Genomic DNA, 26171 nt, shown 5'->3' with positions numbered 1-26171 from the left:
ATCTGGAATAAAAAGCCAGTTTCAGCAACAGTGGTCATGAAATCACCATATAGACGTGAGACTCGTTTGGTTCCTTAATGCCCTTCGCAGATGAAAATTTGCAAACTTTACTCCAGTCTGCCTACTTTTGATTTTAGACGCATTAATTTAGTCTTTTTTTTTTTTTGCTGTCTCTCCAGTTCAAGGGATAGACAGAAAACACTGGCCTATGAGCAGCATCCATACCCTATCAATGAATAAATCCCAAAATACATACAGACAACCTACCTGATGTTTTACAGGGAAGGTATACTTCACCCAGGTAGCTTGTAGCATAACTTCCTCTTCCTCCTGTTTTCGCTCACGTTTTTTTAATTTTTCCTTATCTTCTCTTTCAACGGATGTTAATCGATGCAACCTGTTATTAATGGAGAAAAATGATTTCAGCATAGGAAAAATTAAACTAATGATGTCCCAGAATGCACTTTGAGAGAACAGCTAAACAAAACGTGCAAGAGATAATTAAACTTCTCTCTCCCGCTCCCATTGTCAAGATTGACAGATACTGCAGATGTCCCACATGGGGGGTCGTTTGGGGCTTTACCGGGGGACATGAAGGGGTCATAAATAACATATCCATTTGTTGAGCCCATTTTTAGGAACCTAACAAAGGTACATCCAACATAAAGTATTCTGTTCGCATATGCCCTTACGTATTCCACAAAGGTTAAGAACCACTGCTATAGATATAATGTTATTGACATATAAATAAAACGATAGGATCCTAAAAATAATATTGCAAATCATACTACTGCGATAGATGTTTGCATTAAATGTCCGAAGCTATTATATTAGCTTTGGAACTGTTGGCTAACTTATTTACTTTTCATTACAATGGCTTATTTTCTCTCCTTTCAACCTCTCCGGGCAGGTATCCTTCACATCAGGCATCGTTCTCATCAGCAGGAGAGAGTTAAACAGATGGATGATGTCAGTCTGAAACTAAGAGCACTATTAAAAATATACAACAGGCAGCCTCCATCTACTGCCGTGCAACGTTTAGTTTTGTTTAGAGATACAACGTGGAAACAGGCCCTTCGGCCCAACGAGTCCGTGTCAACCAGCGATCCCCACACATTAAGACACACTGGGACAATTTTACATTTATACCAAGCCGATTAACCTATAAACTTGTACGTCTTTGGAGTGTGGGAGGAAACTGAAGATCTCGGAGAAAACCCATGCTGGTCACGGGGAGAACGTACAAAACTCTGTACAGACAGCACTCGTAGTCGGGATCGAACCCAGATCTCCGGCGCTGCATTCACTGTAAGGCAGCAACTCTACCGCTGCGTCACCGTGACCGCCCTTAATATCTTCTGAAAGCAACATGAATGCTTTCAATAGATTATGGTGAATGTAATCCTACATTTTATTTTCTTTGTTCACCATTTTAAATACCAGTATCTCGTGGCTTTTATTATAGCATGAACAATAAGAAAACTGAAAAATAAATCCAAATAACAAATGCTGCATTGTAACTGATTGGGAGGATAAATGATGAGCAGTTTTCTCTGATCCACCCTGAATTTCTCCAAAAAGGGTAAAGATTTCTCATGAGCAAGTGAAGGTCAACATAGTTAGGTACAACATAATCATAATTCTTAAGTCACCTATCCACGTTCTCCTGAGATGCTGCCTAATCCGCTGAGCTACTCCAGCACTTTGTGGGTTACCTATCAATATCCTGCTGAGAAGCCGCCTGACCCACTCAGTTACTCCAGCACTTTATGCCTTCTTTTATGAACCAGCATCTGCAGCTCCTTGTTTCTGCACAATTCTTAGAATCTCCATGTACAATAAGTATACATGTAGTTCTGAACAGGACTATTTGTAATGCACTGGCACCCCATTTTGACTTCAGTGCCAATTTATTATAGTGCTCGTAGACCTCCTGAACAAAGCATTCACGGATACACAGCACTCTGAACTTAAAAAATATATCTGCTTTGCCAACACATCTATCAGCATTTTGCCAGGAACCCAGTGTTAATCCCTCACCTCTGCTGGTGCTTCCACAGCAAAGAATTGCACAAGGTTTGGTGTAGTGTGGCTGTCTATGAGAGTTGACATTGGGCAGGTTGAGACAAGCTATCCAACTGCTCAGTACTGTACATGCTCCGTTGTTGAAAGGCTTTCCAGATGCCATGGCCTCTCTAATCCACTCCTGTGGGATCTAATGGAGTCTGCTACCTCCATCACATTTTGTTTGGTTGTACAGCTCTTCCCAGTCATCACCACTGAGTTTGTTACCATTGGGTGGGGAGGGCAGGGCAGGGCAGGGCTTCTGGCACAATAGTAATATCAGACTCATTTCTATTAAACAAGGACTTAATGTAGTGCTCATTTCATTAGTGTTCTCATTTCTGGGAACGTATCCTAGGCATGATACCAAAAACACTCATAACCTCGGAATTATGTTCTTTTACTCATTAATAGTGGAAAAATAAATACACACACAAACTGTATTTCATTTGATAATTATATGCAAGATTTAGCAGTAGAATTAACTGTAACTGTTAATTAAACAATACTATCGCAAAGTTTACAAAAAAAATAATAAAAAGTCACCTGGTATGTCCCAAAGAGTCTCGCCAGACTGGAAGCATTACAACAGGTTTGATTGCACATTCAAGGATAGCAAGAGCTAGTGCAAATTCTCTCGGTTTGCTGCACATCTGAACTGCTTTTATCCAATTAGATCTAAAAATGTTTAAAATCAAGTTGATTATACGAGTTAATGTGTGTCATATATATGCCATTAAAATGTACAAGCTTATTTTACTTCCGACAACAGTAGTATCTGGAAAGTTGGAATAAAGGTAGAGCTCTCCATTTGGTAGCTTAGTAACCTTGTGGACGAGAAAGCTGCATGTTTCACTCAATCTCACACGAAATAGCACTGAGAAAACAAACGGCCTTCATGCATAGTTGTAAACAAGGCGATTTTGTACAAAATTCACAGTTCAGCACCATATGCTATTAATACCACTTGGATTGCATGCAAGGATGGGATCAGAAAATAATAGTCACTACTGCAACGCTCACATGAAAGCATGGAGTGTGGTGCCCAATATAAATTATCAACTTCAGAACAAAGGAAAGACAAAGGAGATAAACTGGATTATTAAAAGCAAGAAACTTCCACGGCTGGGGGGGTGGTTGGGTTATAATAATGAGATGAGATAATCGAGAATCTGCCTTTATGTTAATATTGTACACAGGTATTTATTTTAGAAAGTGCACTGTTTGCCAAGTACTTGTTCCAGGTCTCCCGAAGGACAATAAATGTCTCAAAATATCATTTTCTGGACATTGTTCAATCAGATGTTTCTCACACAGACAGTTTATCCGCCGCATCAGCTGAGTTTGCTGAATATGATCTGTCTTTAATATTTCACTCTCCTTCGAATGCTGAAACTAATCACAGTCTGTGTCACTTGATGTTGATTGACAATATGATAACTCAAGTCAGAGATAAGAATAAAGTTCTTTACTCAGGCTATAGTGGATCTTTCAAATTATCTAGCCATGGATGCTCAGTTATTCAGCACGTTCACGACAGATCAATAGATCTCAGAATATTAAGGAAATCAAGGAATATGGATTAGTGCAGGAAAGTGGCACTGTGATACTAGATCAATCATGGACTATTTTGAATGGCGAGGCAGACACAGTGGTTTGAAAGGCCCTCAATTGCTTGTTTTTAAACCATTGCATTTTCTTTAACACCATCAGAAGCCATTGCTCAAGATATTTACTGGCTCATTCCAGAAGTGCTTAGCTTCTTAAATTCCAACTGTTATCGCAGATTAAAACAGGCTTTCTACTTAAAATTTCCTTCCAGTCCCCAAAGGAAAATTACAATAGCACAGAATAAATCATAAATTGAACCTCTGTAACGATTAAAAGCACAAAGAAACAAATTCCATTCACCTATGCGAAGCCCAGTTTGGATGCAGGAATGAAGATGGGATATTATTCTCCAGTTGGATAATGGTCAACCTTAAAGTGGATATTGTAAGTACTTTTGATCCATGCACAGCACCATTCCATTTGAACTCGCCCGCAGGGGTCATACAGAACTTATGTGAAAGATGTCGTCGTTTATCATGATCCTCCCGATGTTGATGCTTGTTGAGTGCCAAGGTGCTAGTGCTATATTGATTTTGGTAGACACGGTACTTTCCTTCTTGACCCAACTTAAACAAGTTATTAACAGATCCTTTGATCAGCAAATCTTTCCTTATGTTCAAGCGAGTGATTTCGCCTTGTGTATTTACCACCAGGACCTGAAGAGGAAAAATTAACTGAATTCACTTTTTTATATCAATACAATCCTCAAATTCACATTATCTTTGATTGTCCAGTATCTCTTTAAATCACAGGACTTAAAGCTACTCTGGACGATCCAGACACATGATTCAGGATATCATTATCCTGTGAATGTGATCCAATATATATTTACACTGGATGGATATCCAGTATTTTATAGTACATGAACTAGATATACTACCTTTGTAGCCGGCACGTGCCGTCAGGGTAGGCACTGCCTACCCCGACTAAAATTATAAAATGGTCATTATTAAATATAAATAGTAAAGGCATGGGAGAATTATGCCTACCTAAGAGATCGATCTCTTAGGTAGGCATAATTCTCCCATGCCTTTACTATGAACTTTACGGATGAAAGGCATGGAGAATTATGGCTACCTAAGAGATCGATCTCTTAGGTAGCCATAATTCTCCGTGCCTTTCATCCGCAGTACATGCAACACGCAAAAGTGTGTGCAGCTCACGTGCCGTCGACGCTGCTTCAAGCCGTCAATGACAAGGGCAGCTGAAATTCTGCCTTTGCACTCAATGAAAACCTCTCTCCTGCCGCTCGCCGGCCTCACTCATGTCAGCCGCTTCCCGTAAATTCTTAAATTCCGACAGCGCGATCAAGGGACCAATTGAGGTTACCCGGCTGTCGGAATTTAAGGATTTGCGGGAAGCGGCTGACATGAGTGAGTCCGGCGAGAGATGTTCAGATGGAGAGCACTGTCAGAGGTGAGCAGGCCGGCAGAAGGCGCTGAGGTGGTGGCCTCTCGCAGCCACCCGAGCTACATCCCTCCCAGGCCACAATGCGCTGGCTCCGCACCCGGAGCGTCGTGTCAAGTGAGTTGCTGGCATGATCCCCGCTCCTTCTCAACGCTCCAGCCCTCCCCGCAATTTTACACCTGGCCAGACTCCCCACACGCTGTGAAAGGAACTTTCCCCCCAATTGGTGCAGTGAACTAGTGTGTCATTCAATAAGATCACAACTGATTCACCAGTCCCGGTGTGCTCCCATTTTTCCCACCATCTCTCCACCTGCCGTCACTCTCCACCCCCCACCCATTCAGTAATTCAAAATGAAGGAGATTTGGAAGCCTTGGGCAAATTGAATTGTCACTTACTTTTTTTTTTTTTTTTTTTTGAGCGTGAGAAATTCTATGTCCCACCAGCCTTCTTTCAAAATTTAGCAACTCAAAATGGGGGTGCGTTTTCATTGCCGGGAAATACGGTATTTTATAAAGAGATGTGGCTTTTGAAGACTTTATAAAAGTCGACTGACAGCTTACGGAGAGGAGAACAATCTGCGCCTGCGCGGTTTAAGATTTTTTTTTAAAGCCGACTGACTGCCTACCCTGAGTAATTACTCATGGCACGTGCCTGCTTTGTAGTATATCTACAAAGATATACTTGGTAGATGCTTTACACAGAATATTTGTAATGCTTTACTCAGAATTTTTCTTTTGAGAAGCCAGAGCAAATTTCTAAACTTCTAATTTCATAACTGGGTAAAGGGAAATACTTTCTGTGTAGAAGTCTTCCTGAAAAAGACAGAGTAAATTGATAATGAATAATTTTATAAATGGGTAAAGTGGAATATAGCCAAATTTATTGATATGGACTATATCCACCCCCCCCCCCCCCCCTCGCCATGTAGACATGAACATAGTGATGTGGTGGTGTCATTGCCATCCTAGAAACCAATGTTTTGAACCATTGATACAGGAATGCAAATTGACATTTTTTACAGTTATCTAGGAAATGTAGTTTTGTTTCATATAACTATAGAGCACTGGAATTTATAAAGTAAATTCTATTTTTAGTAACACAAAACAACGATGAAAATGAAATTAAAATATCCTGGCAGATGAATGTGCTTCAGGGGAGGAAAAATTACATTCTTAGATGGCAGATCTAACCTATAGGTGGCCCTACACACAGCAACGTGGGAAACTCTTAACTATCTTCTCAGTTCTCAACGGGGTACTGATTGTGGATGATCAGCCATGATCACATTGAATGGTGGTGCTGGCTCGAAGGGCCGAATGGCCTACTCCGGCACCTATTGTCTATTGATTGGCAAATTGAGAATGGGCAACAGACGCTGGCAGTATCAGTGACATGATTACTTGTGTAGGAAGGAACTGCAGATGCTGGTTTAAACCGAAGATAGACACAAAATGTGGGAGCATCTCTAGCGAGAAGGAATGGGTGACATTCCGAGTTGAGACCTAAAGAAGGGTCTCGTCCCGAAATGTCACACATTATTATTTATAACTAAATACATTTCAATAAAATATTTTTAACTTTTTAAAGGAGGAATTCACACGTGACAGAAAGGAAGTTATCCAAAAGAGAATATATGCAAGATGGAGACATAACATACTGCAGATGGTGGAATCGTGAGCAAAAAGTGCTGGAGGAACTCAGCAGGTCAGGGATCATCTGAGGAGGGAATGCTGACGATATATGTAATCTGTATGCAGCCTACAAGGCATTTTCACTATTGATAACGTATGCACTTATTTGAAATTTGGGGAACGAGGAAAAAAAGCCTGTAAGCCTGTCGACTGTAATCTATTTAAACTCAGTTTTGAAAGAAATGTTTAAAAGTAGAGTCATAGTAAGTTTGAATAACTTTACATAATAAACATTTCATTTATAAGGTAGTGTCTCCACCTACATATATTTTCTTCTTTGCCGCCACCTGTCAATTCCTACTTTGAAAAGTTCAACATATATTTTATTAACATTTATTTAGCTATGGATAATAATGTCACTCAAAGTGACAGGATCTGTTGTCCATTCTCGATTTGCCATTGAGCTGAGAGGATAGTTAAGAGTTCTCCACAATGTTGTGAGTAGGGTCACCCACGTCAGATCTGCCATCCAAGGATGTAAGTTTTACAGCCATAAAGAGTAATGTTCAACTCTCACCTCTTTGCCTTCCTTGAAGAATCTGTTAGCTTCATGTGCTGCTGCAGCAGCCTGGGCAATCTTCAGCTGATTCAACTTGCTGTCAGGATTTCGTAACCTTGTGACCATCCTGGTTGGGATGGATGAGCCTTTACCGGTTTCAGAAGAATCACCATTTTCGCCATTTGTTTTATCACTTCCGAGTTCTGCCGAATCTACAGCAAATATTAAATAAAATCAGAGGTGTCAATGGTAGGCCACACCCGATTCACAGTCTTAGATACACTAGAATTTGCCACTCACATGCATTCATGAATACCAGCCAGGTCACCTATTTAATACACTTTAAAGTTCAATCAACAGAATTTTTTATCAAACTCATTTTTCATAACTTGCATCATGTCTCAATGGCTCAAGAGTATGAAGACATTTGTTCAACAATCAAGACACAATAAATATCTGACACTGGAGTATATGTAAAAAAAACAAAGTGCGAGAGGATCTCAGTGGGTCAGGCAATATATGGGGAGGAAATGAACAAATTATATTTCCATTTGGGACCCTTCTTCAGACCGATTGGAGTGGGGGGAGGGGAGGTGAAGCTGGAATTGAGAGCAGGGGGATGATTCAAAGACTGGCAAGTGATAGAAAGGTGAGGGGAGTTGATTGGCAGATGGGTGAAGGAAGTGACAAAAATTAGAGGTAAAACAGATACAAAAATATGAAAAGTGAAATGTTGAAAAGATGGAGGGAAATATCATTCCATTACTTTTGGTGAGTTTAACTGTTATTCTATCTTCTTCGTCATCCATTAACTTGGGAAATGTATAAGATGCACTGAAGTTAGAAAGAGCCCAAATTATTTAATCCAAAATTATACACGTTTTTTTAATTGTGTTTTGTTCAAAGCAATTTTTTTGGAGAAGAAATGGTGTGTAAACCCCTCACTGCCGGGCAGATGGGGCTCGTCAGCCTGGGAAGGCAGTCCATCTAGGAGAGGGAAAACTCTGATTTAAAACCTCCACTGCCTTGTGACCATATCCAGTCATGGAAAAGACTCCAGGAGTAAACCTCAAGAAAAACCGGAGTCAGAGCCCCTCAGGCAGTTCGTTGTTGTCTACAACCTCGCTCTGGCAGCTCCTGAGACGGCGCTGGTGCAAAACTGTAACGGCCCTGCTGTTCCTTTGGATCGATCAGCGACGTGGAGAGGGGGAAGTGCTGCATAGACAACAGCCTGTCCTCCATATGACATCGCCCAGGCTTGCATCCGACCAGGATGCATCTCCCATGGTCAGTCATGACCGAGGGGGGCCTACTGATGCTAGATCTACATTTTCATGGTATCCAGGCACACATACCTTACATACCATGGCTGCTAAAAGCCATTCATGAAGGAAATAGAAATCACCTGGGTCTTCCAGATCATTGCCTGGAGATTGAGCGAACCCCTCCATATTCTCCAAATCCTCCGATATCTTGCAACTGGCATCTTGCGTGGATGCTTCAGTGGACAAATCTGCATTGTTGCTACTAGCATCAGCGGACAGTGAAGGTGGAAGAGTCTTCTGGGCCGTCACCGTAGTGTCAGTAGAGTTTTCACCATTATCTTGGAAAATTAATATCTTTGTTATCAAAAACAATTAACACATTTCCCTTCCATTCCTAAAAGTTTATTCTAAACCATATAAATCATTTAACTGAACATTGACTGTTCACTTATCAACGCTTCTGAAAAAACGTTAAAAAAATAAATTGATCAAACTTATATTGCACATTATCACCACCAATTCTTATCTAAAACAATGCAGGACCATCTCCTTACATTCATTTGCACTGAAGACACCCATTCAACTAAAAATAAAGTACTCTATAAGAATAACTTATCCACTTCTCCAATACATTGTGACCTGCAGGGATTAGAAATCAAAATTAGACCTTCCCACTAATGAGACTACTAAATCTAAAGGGAAAAGAGTAATTTTATGATTGAAAGCAATGAATTCTGATGTGCACAAATAAACAGTGAAATCATTTAACTAGAAGAAATGAGACGAAACGGAATGCGAGATGCAGATGTCATGCAGCAAATTTTAAAATACCGAAAGTAGTTAAAGACAGCAACCTGCTTTGATGACAGACTTAGCAATAAAATATGACACTTTAATGAGCAACTCTTAGTTCTGTCAATCTATCTAACATTAGCTTCAAGGAACAAGGCAGGCAAGTGGATTTGAGCCTGAAGCCTTCCTTTAAATTAAAAAGTATGATGGAAAGCCCTATCACAATTTTCCATAACACGAAGCCTTGTCATGTGTACATCCATCAAGAGACGCAAGTTGCAAAAAAAATGTTTATCCGTTTTTTTTGCAGATAAATTCCAAGAGAGCAAATTTTTATTCTGTAACTCGAATTTTGAGAGTAATTTCTTAATTTCTTCTTAATTTTTCAAGGGCAAGTTTCCATTATCTGAACATCTGTAACAAGATAGTCGCCTGTACTGGATAAAAACAAAAGCCTATAATGATCTCCATATTCCACCCACTGTTCATCTTAATGACTTTTATATCTTATAGAATAGGCATATGAATTGTGCAACTGCAATTCCATGCCCTTATTCCTTCAGGACAGGCTCATTCAATATTCTCCATATACATTAGCAGAAATGATACACACACACACACACACGTAATAACGTATTTGGTAGACCTTCTCACGTCCAAATTCTTATAATGAGGTATTTATAACTTTTGAACAAACTTCTCCCGGTCTTCCACAGACATTTTGTCTTTAGACTCTATGGAGAAGAAAAATAAGACTGGCCAATATCCAATTGCCACCTTGAATTTAATACCTAAGTTATGTAAATGTCTACTAGGTTACAAAAAAACACAAGGATGGATAGCATGACAATGGAAAAAGCAATCAACTTCAATGGGGTCCCTGAGCTTGTTAGCAAAATAATAAACTGCTGTTCAGCGCACATGCACATGGGGTGAAGGCAGGCATAAACTCAATGTGGTTCAGGAGCAAAGAAAATATAAACTTCAAAGCTGCAATACAGCGCAACCCCACAAGAAAGAACAAAATCTCACAGCTTATATTTTACTATTCAACCAACCTCAAAACGTTAACAGATTCAGTATATTATCATTTGCTTTATTATTTTGCTGATGGATATGTTGGCAGAGAAAAACAGCTTGCAATACAAGGAATGAATATCAAAATAAAAAAACAACTTGTGAATGATTTCAAAGATGAAGGTAGTTTTGTCACTTAGAATGGGTTGAGATAAGAATTGCTTCCCCCCCCCTCTTCCACAATGAAAAGGTTTGAGTAACCTTATGTACCTGTTCTGTCCAAGGGGAGCTGTTCTGATTCGACAGCCAATTTCTTCTCCTCTGTTAGTTTCTCAGCTTCAGGATTTGCCAGCTCACTGTCTCCAGCATCCTTCGAAGGGGAAGCTTTATTTTCCTCTGCAGAAGGATTTTGGCTGCTACCATCATTCTTCAATGTCTCTGAGGTTCCCAAGCTATGGTTATCTCCACTAGATGTGGGGTCTATAGCGAAATGTAGAACACAAGCACTACCTTTTGAATAAATCCCTGTCTGCAATATTAGGCAACACCCGAATTCCCACATGTTGAGATTGGAAGAAGAAAGATTATTTTCATATTATATAATTAAGAAAAGGTTATGATGTATTAATAATGAACATTACCCTACTACAGTCTAACGTGCATGGAGTTTTCATAGGTTTTACCTCAAAAGGTCCTACCAGCCAATTTTTCAATTCAGTCAAGTTATAAATGATCTCAAAACAAATGATCAGGGTACAATAATAGCTAAATATCTTTCGACCCTCACTGATAATATTTCACGTTCACACACAATAGTTGTTTCGTTCAAAAAATATATGATCTATAATTGTTTTGAATCGCACTTTCAATTCCAAGAATGCTCATTGCATGCAATGTCATTTGGCTTATTAACCCCTTTCTAAACAAATTAAAACTCTCTCTTTCTGTCTGTTACATTAAAATCAACCAAATCCACCAACAGGATTAGTAAAATTAGAATATTAAATGTCATTCTCAATAGCAACAAGGAGTGGAAGGACAAAATCAAATTGCAGATTAGATGTGTAGATTAATGGGCCACTATAAATTGCCCTAAGTGTATAGATGTGTAGCAGAATCTGGAGAGTGTGGAGTTGATGGCAATATAAAATGGCACTAGTGTAAAATGGATGGTTGATGGTCAGAGTCAGTGTGCAGACTCAGTGTGCTGAAGGGCCTATTTCCACGGTGTATCTTTCCGTGACGTGTAAAAATTCCAACTGTATTGCTATCTACTTCCACTTCTTCACAAGTTTATGTGGTGCAAATATACTCACATCTTCAAAACCCTGTGGACAGCGTTGTTTCTATAGATTTTGAGTACAACCCAGCTAAAATACCTGCAATCAGGTTGGATCTGACAGTTTTAACACATCATGTTCTCATTGCGCAGCTGCTCAATACAATAAAAAACGATTCACTGGTAAACAAAGGTTTCTACCCTCTGTGTACAGGCAGCATAAGATTAAAATATCAAATTCAAGTTCAGTAGCTGTGCTGGGATTTGAACATGGAAAGCTACATATATTTTCATAATTTCAAATAATTTTCAATTTGGAGCACGCATTATGGATTTTTTTTTTAAGACTTTGATTTTGTTCCATTTCTAAATCTGTAATCCAGAACCAATGTGTATTATACAGTAAATGAAATGAAAGAATAGCAACCTGAAATATTAACTGCTTCTCTCTCCACAGTTTGACTTGTTGAATATGTCCAGCACATTGTACTTTTGGTTTAGTAACATTCATGTCTGGTGCACTATTAAATATTCAGAAGAATTTTGAATCCTCAATCTAACAGGAACAAACTCTCTCATTATCATGGAATCAATGAAAACATCTGCTGTATCTCTAGCTGATAGTTAACCCAGTATAACTTTACAGGGGTAAACATCAGTTACCTTCTGTGCCTTTTTCCTGAGCATTTTCTTCAGTCTCTTCCCTATCCTTGTCCTTCTCTTCAGTTTGCTCTTCTGATGCTTCATTGCTTTTCTCAATCTCCATCTGGGCATTATGCCTACTCTCTCTCATGGCTTTCTTTGCTTGTTCTGCTGCGTTTCGCTTAATTTCCTCCAACTCTGCTTCTTCTTTTGCTTTCTGCCGCTCCAAAATTTCCTCTGAGGAAAAGAATGGAGATTCCTTTTAGTGCTAGGGATGGACTTGCTGTGCTATTTCAATCCATATCAAAAAGCAGAAAGAATTTATTTCCAAATAGCTATCCAATACATTACGATTAAGATCCATCTTAAAATGCAAGTTGACAATAGTTCAACGAGCTGGTATCAGTATGAAATCTACGTTCTCTTGCTCTATTGCCAACAGAACATTAAGGGCTCCAATATATACTAGCTTGTACGCAAAGTTGGAGAGAAGAATTGATGGAGAATATCATGGCGTTGGGGGCAAGAACTGAGAATTCAGTGGACATCATGATAGCTTTTGCAAAGTCAGCACCAACACAACTTTTAAGGAAACAGAGGATAAATCTTCAAAAAGTAAATTGATGATCTGATTATCTTTCAAAAAAGAGCATAATAATTTTATAGTTACTTAATGACTGGAATGGAAAGCATAAGCAATCATATAGTTTAATTACTGAAGCTCAAATAATTCCAGGGGGAGAAAAAAAGACCAAATATTCAATTGGTAAATCATGGACACCAGCACAGGTCTGTGAACAATTTCCCCATTCAGGGCAAGATGGGATCTTGCTGTGGAACTAGGTCCAGTATAAAATCTATATTACTAAAAGTCTGATCTTGACCGCTTTTGGCCTACTGTACGCGATTTCCGAGAGAAAGCCACCAACTACGGCCGTCATTTTTGGCCATCTCGCTCAGAGCCCCCCTCCGCCTTCCGGGACCGGAGGATTTTTCCCATCGATGAAAAATCAGAGAGATATTAATGTTTTTTAAAAAATTGACATTCTCTCTGCTGGTGGCAGGGAGGAGGGACTATAAAACCTGGAAGTGTAGTCCCTCACTCAGTATCTGCCAGACCCAGGAAGCGAGAGGGTCACGGCTCTCTGAGCTGCGAATAACACTGAACGCACGTCTACTCCACGGTGAGTCTCCTCGATGCTGCTGTAAAGTGGCTGCTGCCCAATTGTTTGCCTCGCCTTTTTAATAAGTTTGTGTTCACAAAATGAATTTTGGTTGTCGGGTGGTTGCAGCCAAATTGTTTGCCTTGGCTTGGCTTTTAAAATCGTTGCAACAGTTGGCTGCCAGCCCAAGAATCCATTCAGCCCACAATGTCTATACTAGCCCTCTGGAGGCCAGTACCTTCGGCCCGCAACACCCATACTAGCGCAACAGAAACCCCCCCCCCACCCACCCACTCCCCACTGGCGAGCAATATTGGAATTGGTGGAGAGGTGGAATATTGCGTTGGTGACCAGCCCTCCTGTGTGATGCTGGGACCCAACGGGTCCCACTTAGTCTAGTACATTCTGTGTTTCCATACTTTCCTACAAACGGAAGAAGAGAAAAGATGCTAGTGTATAGAATCTACATAAGAAACTGCATCAGATCCAGCAATCAATCTCCGTTTTACAGACGTTCTTAAGTCGGAAAATTCCCATTCACAAACTGTGATAATCATAACTCCACAGTAATCCAATGAATGGCATCAAAAGCACAAAAGATTGATAAACAAAAACAATTAATAAAAAGGACAGACAGAGAGAGACAGAGAGAGAGAAATCTAGTTCTGTTGCTTGAACATTTATACACAGATCGGTCTTTTGAATTTTAATAGTGAGAGCTTGCTCATATGTAAGGATGTCTGTTAAGAACATATTAGTCCACCCATTTCTTTTATGAAGTCGGCAACGATTTTAGCATTTACGGAGCAAAGGAATAGGCGACGTTTTGGGTCGAGACCCTTCTTCAGACTGATGTGGGGGGGGGGGGGGGGGAAAGAAAGGAAGAGGCGGAGACAGTAGGCTGTGGGAGAGCTGGGAAGGGGAGGGGAAGGAGGGAGAAAGCAAGGACTACCTGAAATTGGAGAAGTCAATGTTCATACCGCTGGGGTGCAAACTGCCTGAGTGGAATATGAGGTGCTGCTCCTCCAATTTGCAGTGGAACTCACTTTGGCCATGGAGGAGGCCCAGGACAGAAAGATCGGATTCGGAACGGGAGGGGGAGTTGAAGTGCTGAGCCACCGGGAGATCAGGTTGGTTATTGCGAACTGAGCTGAGGTGTTGGACGAAGCGATCGCCAAGCCTGCGCATGGTCTCACGGATGTAGAGCAGTTGACACCTGGAACAGCGGATGCAATAGATGAGGTTGGAGGAGGTGCAGGTGAACCTTTGCCTCACCTGGAAAGACTGCTTGGGTCCTTGGATGGAGTCGAGAGGTGAGGTAAAGTGACAAGTGTAGCATTTCCTGCTGTTGCAAGGGAAAGTACCAGGGGAGGGGGTGGTTTGGGTGGGAAGTTAGGGAATGGTCTCTGCGGAAAGCCGAAAGGGGAGGAGATGGGACGTTGTCACCAGTGGTGGGATCCCGTTGGAGATGGCGAAAATGTCGGAGGATTATATGTTGTATGCGATAGCTGGTAGGGTAGAAGTTGAGGACAAGGGTGTCTCTCCTTGTTACTAGTGGGGGGGGATGGGGAGTGAGAGCGGAGCTACGGGATATAGAGGAGACCTTGGTGAGAGCCTCATCAATAGTCGAAGAGGTAAACCCCCGTCCCCTAAAGAATGAGAACATCTCCGATGCCCTGGTTTGGAACACCTCACCCTGGGTGCAGATGCGGCGCAGACGGAGGAATTGGGAGTTGGGGATAGAGTCCTTACAGGAACCAGGGTGGGAAGAAGTGTAGTCCAGATAGCCATGGGAGTCAGTGGGTTTGTAGTAGATCCAGATAGCCATGGAGTCATGAAGACAGCCACAAATCCCCATAATGTTAACATCCATTTTGATATGAAAATAACATGTGCATTTTATCTAAATGGTGACAGATTGTAGAGTTCTTTTATTTAGAGATAATTGCACAATTCACACAAGCCTAATAAATAGGTGCATCAAAAAGAATTGGGAAAACCAACAATTCATTATTGGCTAATGTGCGGAGAAAGAATAGAAGGGCAGGGTTATGCTTCAATTATATAAAACAGCGGCGAGACAGTCAGGAGAAAGGCGCATTGTAGTGATCTCCTTAAATAAAAGAGGGATGTAATTTAAAGAAACTGGATTGATCTCTCTCCCCACCCTCCCTCTCCTCCTCCCCTCCACCCCCCCTCTCCCTTGCCCTTCTGTCTCTGCCCCTCTCTCTCCCCATTCTCTCTCTGCCCTCACTCTCTACCCTCCCCCCCCCTCTCTTAATAATATTAATATAATATCAAGCGTGTGTGTGGGGGTGGTTAGTGCATATGACGCCGCATGCCGCGCCCCCCCCCCCCCCCCCCCCCCCCCCCCCCCCCCCCCGGGCGTTGAAGGAACAGACCCAACGGGTCTGCACCTGGTCTAGTAAACATTCTCATTGCAAGAGCAGTGAAAGGTCGTAGAGCATAAGAAGGGGGTCCCGACCCGAAATGTCACCTATCCATGTTCTCTATGGATGCTGCCCGACGCGCTGAGTTACTCCAGAAGTTTGAGTCTTTTTGTTACAACAGGTTTGAGGTTGGATTGGCTGCAGCAAGCAGCTCACTTCCTGATACCCTTAAACACATCAGGAGAGTGATAGAATAATCTTGACTTCTCTGGGTGCATGCAACCTGACAAAATGAATGCAGCTCAATGGCATTCAGGACAAAGCTGCCAGTGGATATGTAAGCTACACTGATTACACAGATCCAGAGTAAGTAAAGTGTACATTATTTACAAAATGCACGATGAATCCTTGCACAGGCTTTTCTGACATCTCCGAAATTATGAACTCAACAACTGAATATATATTCCCATTGTTTCATTAGTGCTGCATCAAAATCCTGGAACTCCCACACCAATAGCACTTTGGGAGTAGCTTTTCCGGAAGGAGTGTGTTAGCAGCAAGGCTGGGCATACTACCAATGCCCAGATCCCCAAGAATAAATAAATCTGCAGGGAAAAACACTGCCAATGCAATTTTATAAAGATCAGTTGCTGTCTCTTGTTGCTTGATCTGTCTTTTTGTTTAAGATCAACAAAAATAAAATCACTAATATACATAAAATTAAAAACATTAACAAAAACATTAAGATGCAAATTACCTTGCCCTTCTATCAGATCTATTCTAACGCAGGATAAGCATGCTAATTCCCTAGGCTGACTGCCAAAAAACCACAGCACGAGATGAGAATCTGAATACGAGCAGTAGGTCATTCAGCACTTTGAGACTTCCACTATTGAATAGATATTATGCTGATCATCTAGCACAATACCATGATCTGATTCACTCGCCATTTCTTTTGATGACTTTAAACTTTCAAACACAAAATTTCCAGATCATTCCTCTCATCTCTTTCTATTAACCTCTCTCATTTGCAAATCATTATGAGAATAGGCAAGTTCAAAATCTGCCAAAACTTATTTGATTTCTCTAGATTCTTAATTATCCAAATTATTCTCTTTCCACCACCCCCTCCCCAATTAGGCAATCCAAATACAACTATGTTGCAAAAATAACTTTTGGCAAAATTCTGCTTATTAACTAGATTTTCGAATTCTCTGCCACAGAAGGCAGCGGAGGCCAATTAACCGGATGTATACAAGAGAGTTAATTTTTGCTCTTAGGGCTCATGGAATCAAGGGACATGGGGAAAAAGCTGGAACGGAGAACTGATTTTAGATGATAAGCCATGATCATATTGAATGGCGATGCTGGCTCGAAGGGCCTACTCCTGCGGCTATTTTTTATGTTTCTATGTTTTCATATGAAAGATATATATGCACATTACACATTCAAACTGACTGCAGCTTTAAATTAATTAGTTAAACACATGGATCAAAATAATTCTAGATACATTTGTGAAAACTCTGGCAGAGCTTGGTGATTTTCATATTGAAGATGATATGGTCCTAATTTTGTGGATTTTTTATGTATCTTTACTAAGAAACAGACTCAATTGCAAGCACCAATTCACAGACCCCAAGAAAGAGGGCAAAGTGTGAAAAAACACAATTTTGGCATATATTGAAATAAGGGTTAAATAAATAGTCCAAATTAGTTTTTTTCTTGGGAACATAATTTTTCCGACAGAAGAGATACCAATGAACAAAATGACACCCAAGAAGTAGGATCATAGAGGGGGTGCACGGTAGGCCCCTCTGGCCCACAGACTAAGAGGTTTTGGTTTAGATTTATTGTCATGTGCACCGAAGAATAATGTAAAGCATGGTTTTGCATGCTATCCAAATAGATCAGACATACCATACATAGAGACAATCAAGTCAAACTCAAGTACAATAGACAGAACAAAGGGGAAGGTACAGAGTGCAAAATATAGTTCTCAGCCTTGTAGCATAGGTTAGAACCCAGCTCCAAACAACAATGTAAACGTGGTAATTTGGATGAAGCCATAAAATTAATGTAAGCAATAAGGGGTTGACAAGGGTCCCAATATGGGATTCTTGTCAACCCTTGTCAATAAGGGTTGCGCTACAATGGAGCAGCAGAGGGAGCTCTTTGTAATTGGCTTAATTAAAGCATTACAAACAGTTGTTTGGAGACCTGCATTGCACCTGCCCGATTCAATACTTCATATGAACGATTTAATAATAAGGGCAAATGCCAAAAATTGCAAAATACCCCGACTGCTGCACAAATACATTCTGTATCTTAATATTCACGTCTTTCTCTTGATGGAAATGACAGGAAGAAAGCAGATGGCTTCCAGGTTGAGGCTGTGAACGGAGGGATAGTAATTGATCTTCCTCCACTCATCGAGTGTGATGAAATTCCGGATAATAGGACAGAGATACCAATACCGGAGGCAGCACGTCAACACACTCACTTAAGTCCGGTTGCAGCTCACATCCCAGAACTAGATCCAAATGCTCAGATTCTACTCTTGCTTGGAAGAGATATCCTCAGAGTACACAAGGTGAGGCAACAAATCAATGGGCCAGGCAACACTCCCTTTGCACAGAGACTGGACTTAGGCTGGGTCCTCATAGGTGATGTTTGCCTTGGGGATGTGCATAAGCCAAGCATCAGCATTTTAAAGACGCACATCCTTGACAATGCACACAATTAGCACACAAACACCTACATTACATGATGCATTGTTCCAGGACACATCAATCCCTACGTCCTGCAGGAGCATTGCTTGATAGCATTGTGTACAAGATAGATTAGAAACAGAAGCACATTAATGGACAATCAACGTCATAAAAAAAGAATCTTACCCTACTCTCCCTAATGTTGCTCTGCACCCCCCCCCCCCCCCCATCACAATGGTTCATAGAATTTGAGAACAAATTTTCCAGATGTGGGGTGGGATATTACAACCTTCACGTGGTCCGCCCTGTTTCGACGAATGCAATCAACCTGATATGCACAATCAAATAAGATCAAATAGAACAAGTTGTCCTACAACTTTAGGCTGTGCACGCCATATGCAAAAAGTAGAAGACTGATGTGAGGGTGGGGGGCTGCGTACTGCGTCGAGGCGGGCTGCAGGCCAGCAGGCCGTTGCCGCACGGAATTTTTGAACACGGTCAGTTTTTCAGAGCCCCGCGTGATGTTGGGACCAGCTCCACAACTCCATACGGCTCCGGTGATCGAAGTGGGACCGGCCCTGCGAGGCCGTACGGCTCAAGCGACCACGTTAGGTCGCGCTTGCCGCATGGAGTCGCATGCTTGTGGGACAGGCCCTTAAGACATCAACTCTACCGCCATGCCACTATGCTGCCCTTGCAATCCCATACAATTGGTAACAAGGGCTATTTTAAGCATCACATCAATAAAATCCTTAGTTAAATACATTTAAATAAAATTATTTCTCTGTGCTTATTCTAATACAGGTAAAACACCTTTGAAAGGCTTAACCAGTTACCATGTTAAATACTACTTACGTGGGCATTAAAAGTTGCACCTCCTTACAAAGAATTTCTGAATAACTCAAAAGTAACCAACTCAAAGCTGTATCTAGATAGATGGGCAACTGCTTCAATGCTTCATGAAAAATTATTTAAATTGTTCTGTTACCTGTAATCATTTTTCCATTTACCCCTTTTGCACTTTAAATCCAGATCTGTTTGGTAGAATTGCAGCCAAGAAAAATAATTCCTTAAGCCATACATTAAGAGTGAAAACACAGCACTAATTCCGCTGCATCAAGTAAGAGAGGGCATAGGATCTTACTGAAAGACCAAATGATAGGTCATGTGTGGTAAATCATAGTGAGATAGAATTATTTCCAAAGTAGCGAAGGGTGAGAGTAGAGAAAAAGATTGCTGAAATATTTGTGCCTCGAGGAAAAAGAAACAGAACTGCTGTTTTCACTTAAAATATCAAAGCCAACTGGTCTTGTTAAAACTAGTATTGGCATTATTAAGGTGCTCAGGTCCTTTGATTATTTTCATTGAAGGAAGAAACAAAAAACTTGCTTTTTTTTTTTGTACTAACCAGCTACTAGTCACAAAGTGAAGGGTCTCTCATTGATTTTCACAGCAATATTTTGCACAAGGTCAATGATTAATTGACCCGACAAACATGAAATGCATGGGCTTAAGATTTACTAAAGAAAATACTTCACTTCTTTGTGAGGCAATTTTCACACAATTTAGTATATAAACGAACAAATGCAGAGCAGTTGTGTTAACGACGTGCATTATTAGTGCATGAACCATCGTACCCATGCAACATATGAAGTTCAAATTCAGAGTTCTCAGGCTTGAAGAGCAAGATGCAATACTGCCAATTATACCAACAAATCTGCAGAAATCAAATGGCAGGCTTAGCTGAAAAATTAGCAAAAGGTTCCAAAACAATTGCATCGATTTGAGGAAAGCATTGTGCACTTATAAGTTGAAGCAAAGATGTCATGATTCTTGAACGATGGCTGACACAATCATGTTTAAATGTATATTCATTTATATCGAATCATGCAACAGATTGACACTTGCTGTAAATATTCCCACTCAGAACTGACATTTATGGCTTGGGAGAACCAACCAACACGATTGAACTGGCACCCAAGAAAATAGCCAACAACTTCACAACTGCAGGAGAGGAAAACCAAAGAATGATTTGTTCATGCCAATTAGATCATAAGATTGCAAATGTACTCCTTGTAAATTGGATTACCAGAGCTAACAATGATGAGAATCTCTGCAAAAATGGAGCACAAGATCGATGTATGTAAAAAAAAAATCAAAGAACCAAATTGTAAGTCTTTTGGCATGGCCCTGCATGGTAGGCTGCTCCAAAGATTACGGTACACGAGATCTCCGCTGAGCCAGGTAATGAGATCAAAAATTGTCTGTGTGATAGCAGGGAGAGTGGTAGAAGATTGCTTTTCTAATTGGAAGTCTGTAACCAGTAGTGTACCACATGGATCATGTTGGGACCCTTGCTGTTTGTGATATATATTAACCACTTGGATTTGAATGATGGAGGAACGATGAGCAAGTTTGCGGAAGACCACAGAAATTGGTGTGTCGTGAATAGCATGGATAATTGTCCAAAGCTACAGCAGGATGTAGATCAGGTGGAAAGTTGGACAGAATGTTGGCAGATAGATTTAACCCTGACAACAGCGACATGATTCATTTTGGAGAGTCAAATGAGCGTAGGACAAAAAATTGCAAACGGTAGGGCACTCGGGATCTTGATAGATCAATGGAACTTCGGTTTCAAGTCCGGTGAGCCCCAAAAGTGGCAACCCAGGTTGGTGGAAAAGGCAAATGCATGTTTGCCTTCACAGGTTGCAGCACATAATATAAATGATAGGACATTAAATTGCAACTTTACAATACATTGGCAATATCACACTTGGGGGGGGGGGTATTGTGTGCAGTTCTACTCACTGCATTACAGAAAGAACCCGGTTGTGCTGGAAAGAGTGCAGAAGAGACTCACCCGGTTGCAAGAAACACAAGAGAATGCAGATGGTGGAATCTTGAGGAAAAAACTGCTAGAGGAACTCAGCAGGTCAAGCAGCATCTATGGAGGGAAATGGATGGACAATGTTTGGATTTGCAATCCTTCCTCAGACTGAGGAAAGGTCCTGACCCAAAATGTTATCTGTCCATTTCCCTCCACAGACACTGCTTGATCTTCTGAATTCCGGCAGCAGTTTTTTAACACTAGGAATCTGCCTGGTTTGGAGGACTTTAGTTAAAGGGGCAGATAAAATGGGCTTGTTTTCACTGGAGGAAAGATGGCTGAGGGATTACCTAATAGAGGCAAATTATAAGAGGTAAAGATAGCAGAATTTGTTTCACATGGTGGTGGGAACAAAAGTAAGAGGACATAAACTTAAAGTGAAAGGTAGGAGTTATAAAAATAATTTGAGGAGATTTATTTTTTATAAAAGTGATCATATCTGGATCTCACTGCCGGGGAAGTGTTGGAGTCAGACACAATCACAGTTTAAGGGACACTTGAAGAGGCACGACATAGAAGGATATAGATCTAATGCGGTCTATGGGAGTATTATTGATGAACTGAAAGGTCAGCATGGATGCAGTGGGTCTCAGGTCGTGTTTCTGTGACTAGCGCTTTTTTCAAATCTGAAAATGAAAGGCATACATCATCAATCTTCAGACAATTTCACTTACCATTAGCTGCACTTAAACAAGATTTATTATTGCCACGAACTTTATTGGTCAAGTCTTCTGTAACGTCCATATGCCGATGAATTTCATCACGCATTTCTTCCAGTATTCTGCAGAGGTCATACTCCCAGTACTCTTTGTCCAGTGAGTCAATAAGTTCAGCGAGCTGTATCTTTGAGCTGTAATACCACACTTTTTTATCCTTCCCATTTTCTTTATCTTCCTCACTGAATAGAAAGATAAAATCAATTAATACAATCGTTTTAGTAACCAATCTAAGGCTATCAAACAGCGAAAATACAGAAAAGTCAAACGAGGACAGGATTAAATAGTGGCTTCAAGCTGCCTGTGATCCCATTGAGCTGACTCTTGCTCTCTGAGAAACAAAATGGCTCATTTACTTAATATAATAATGTTAAGATTCTTAACTGTTTCAAAATCCATGTTCTTGCCATCCAAGGAGGTGGTGCAGTAAGAGAATATTATTTCTAACCTCTTATGTCTATTATGTACATATTAGAAGCATGATCAGACCGTAAAATTACATCGAAAGCCCCAAATGAACACAATGTACAGCAAAAGGTATGGTATTCCACATAAGAAAAGGCCTAGTAAAAGACAGTAAAATACTCGTACATTAAATTTAACCATTTGCACATAATCTGTGTAATGTATTTAATATATTTAGTTTACAATAAACACATTATTGAAACCTCAATGGCAAAGAGATTTTCAAAACATATTCTGCATATTTTGCAAATCTATGTGTCTTGCGATTACACCAGACACAAGACACAATGGACGATAGAACCTGGAGCAACAAAAAAGAGGGAAACGCCCTGTCGACATTTCAGATTGGGATCCTTCATCTGTACCGACCCAAAACATACTCTGTACAGTTCCCTCTACAGATGCTGCCTGTCCACTGAGATTTTCCAGCAGATTGTTGCAAATACACCAGCATGATACCACAGCACGAGAGATCACATTTTATTGACCAGACATAACTTGGATATTCACAGAATAAAATTATACTAGAAAGAAGCATATACCAAGTACATATTAGTCTCCTAAATCTCCCACGCTATTTTGTTTTAGAAAACGACTTTAACAAGTTGCATCAAAGAGCAGCCATCATCTTTGTGACAGTGAGTGTGCAATACTAAGTTCACTAAGCTCAAGTGAAGTCCTGGCCAATTGAAAAATCATTGCAGCTTTGTAAAAGTGTATTATGCCGCAATGGAAGATGGTGTGCAGTTCTGGCCGCTCCATTACAGGAAGGATGTGGAGGTTTTGGAGAGGGTGCAGAAGGGGTTTACCAGAATGCTGTCTGGATTGGAGGGTAGTAGCTTCAAGGTGACAGGAAACGGCAAAGATTGTATGGCATGCTTTAAAGTGAGGGGAGCAAAATTTAAAGATGTGTGGGGTAAGTTTTTTTGTTGTATACAGAAAGTGGTGGAGTCAGTAGGTGTATAATAGATGTTAGTTGATTGTCTATCTCCTTTAATGCAGATGGTGAGATCAAGAAACGGTCGGGAGGTGTCGTAGAGTGTAGTGAATCCAAGTGAATTTGAGTGCAGGATGGAAATTAGTAGTAAAGTTAATGAAGTCAGTGGGTTCTGCATGGATGCAGGAGGTGGCCCCAATGCAATCATCAATGTAGTGGAGATAGAGTTCGGAGATAGGGCCAGTGTACACCTGGGACAGATTGCTCGACGTACCCAACAAAGAGGCAGGCAAAGCTGGGTTCCTCTTGGTTTTAGAGGAAGTGGGAGGAGTCGAATTCAAGTTCAAGTTCAAGTTCAAGTTCAAGTTAGTTTATTGTCATGTGTCCCTGTATAGGACAATGAAATTCTTGCTTTGCTTAAGCACACAGAAAATAGTAGGCATTTACTACAAAACAGATAAATGTGTCCATATACCATGATATAAATATATACACACATGAATAAATAAACTGATAGTGCAAATAACAGAAAGTGGTTGGTAATAATCAGAGTTTTGTCCGAGCCAGGTTTAATAGCCTGATGGCTGAGGGGAAGTAACTATTCCTGAACCTGGTTGTTGCAGTCTTCAGGCTCCTGTACCTTCTACCTGAAGGTAGCAGGGAGATGAGTGTGTGGCCCGGATGGTGTGGGTCTTTCATGATACTGCCAGCCTTTTTGAGGCAGCGACTGCGATAGATCCCCTCGATGGAAGGAAGGTCAGAGCCGATGATGGACTGGGCAGTGGTTACTACTTTTTGTAGTCTTTTCCTTTCCAGGGCGCTCAAATTGCCGAACCAAGCCACGATGCAACCGGTCAGCATGCTCTCGACTGTGCACCTGTAGAAATTAGAGAGAGTCTTCCTTGACAATCCGACTCTCCGTAATCTTCTCAGGAAGTAGAGGCGCTGATGTGCTTTTTTGATGATTGCATTAGTGTTCTCGGACCAGGAAAGATCTTCAGAGATGTGCACGCCCAGGAATTTGAAGCTCTTGACCCTTTCAACCATCGACCCGTTGATATAAATGGGGCTGTGGGTCCCCCTCCTACTCCTTCCAAAGTCCACAATCAGTTCCTTGGTTTTGCTGGTGTTGAGGGCCAGGTTATTGCGCTGGCACCATATGGACAGTTGCTCGATCTCTCTTCTGTACTCTGACTCATCCCCATCAGTGATACGCCCCACAATAGTGGTGTCGTCAGCGAACTTGATGATGGAGGTTGTTAGGTTGTTAGGTTGTTAAGAGGTTATTCTATCTTCTGTCAATAATGTGACACAAAAAATATGAAGGCATCAACTCATCACTCTGTGCAAATGTTCTTAAACAGTAAGCTGAGTTAACTTAAGGCAATTTAGCTGCTAGATACCTTCTAAAGAAAATGTTTACAGAGTTTGACTTACTTTAATACATTGAGAAAATGTTAACACCCATTATCCTAAAAAGATGAGGAGTTCTTAAATTCATGAAGAAGCCTCGATTTAACATGATAGTGCCTCGAGACCTAATGCAATGAATGTTGTCATCCAACATGTCACTTTTCTTCTACCCAGCACTTTCTACTTGTGGCCGACTTGCTGCCCTTTAGTAGGAAATGGAAAACTAATCTGAGATCATATCCTGAGTGAGGCCATGTCAAATTGTGGGAAGGCCTGTACTCAACAACTGCAGAACATCCAGAGTTACAGCTAGAATTTTGTCACCAGTTTTTTAATTTTAAAAAGTGCCACATTGAAAAGAACACTCACTGAATTATTTCATGTAACGAGAATGGCAGATATTGCAAACTTCTGTTACGTGGATGATCCTCAGGTTTTTGCCCGTTAGTATCCTCAACTTTTTCGAGGCAGAGACATAAATATGTATTCCATTTATTGGTGCAATAATCAATTTTGAGAATTCAAGTAATCTACCAAAGGTTTTAGGTTTCTGCAGTACACATGAATACAAATCAGCAGCAGGGGAACACACTTAATGTCACTAAGTTTAGTTTAGTTTAGTTTATTGTCACGTGTACCGAGGTACAGTGAAAAGCTTTTGTTGTGTGCTAACCAGGCAGCAGAAAGACAAAACATGACAAAACAATCAAGCAAATTACAGTGTACTTGAGGAAATAACATTTAGTGCAGGGTAAAGCCAGCAAAGTCCGATCAAGGATAATCCGAGGGTCACCAATTGAGGAAATATTTGTAATATAATAGATTAACACAATGAGGTAGATAGTAGTTCAGCACTGCTCTCTGGTTGTGGTAGGATAATTCAGTTGCCTGATAACAGCTGGGAAGAAACTCCCTGAATCTGGAGGTGTGCGTTTTCACACTTCTATACCTTTTGCCGGATGGGAGAAGGGAAAAGAGGGAGTGGCTAGGTTGCAACTCATCCTTGATTATGCTGCTGCCGAGGCCGCACAAGGTATAAATTGAGTCAATAGAAGGGAGGTTGGTTTGTGTGATGGACTAGGTTGCGTCCACAATTCGCTACAATTTCTTGCGTTCTTTGGATGGAGCTGTTCCCAAACCAAGCTGTGATCATCCTAATAAAACGCTTTCTATAATTCATCTGTAGAAGTTGGTGAGAATTGTAGGAGACATGCCAAAT

General features: G+C 40.8%; 1 protein-coding gene across 15 annotated transcripts in view; it reads right to left on the bottom strand.

The window, feature by feature from the left end:
* Positions 1-26171, bottom strand: part of bptf (bromodomain PHD finger transcription factor) — a 107209-nt gene that overhangs the window by 54661 nt on the left and 26377 nt on the right. For 13 of the 15 annotated variants that reach the window (XM_033044171.1, XM_033044160.1, XM_033044159.1 and 10 more), the window contains exons 3-10: positions 22096-22319; positions 12292-12507; positions 10620-10829; positions 8681-8878; positions 7294-7487; positions 3976-4331; positions 2611-2742; positions 268-397 (exon numbers count right to left, since the gene is read on the bottom strand). In XM_033044171.1, coding sequence (XP_032900062.1) covers positions 268-397; positions 2611-2742; positions 3976-4331; positions 7294-7487; positions 8681-8878; positions 10620-10829; positions 12292-12507; positions 22096-22319 — 1660 coding nt within the window. The remainder of the gene's footprint in view (positions 1-267; positions 398-2610; positions 2743-3975; positions 4332-7293; positions 7488-8680; positions 8879-10619; positions 10830-12291; positions 12508-22095; positions 22320-26171) is intronic. The other 2 variants (XM_033044170.1, XM_033044172.1) reach the window with 2 other exon arrangements.

The sequence above is a fragment of the Amblyraja radiata genome, chromosome 26 (genome assembly GCF_010909765.2).
Source record: "Amblyraja radiata isolate CabotCenter1 chromosome 26, sAmbRad1.1.pri, whole genome shotgun sequence".
In the NCBI taxonomy this organism is placed as follows: domain Eukaryota; kingdom Metazoa; phylum Chordata; class Chondrichthyes; order Rajiformes; family Rajidae; genus Amblyraja; species Amblyraja radiata.
This window is presented reverse-complemented; position numbering and strand designations above follow the sequence as displayed.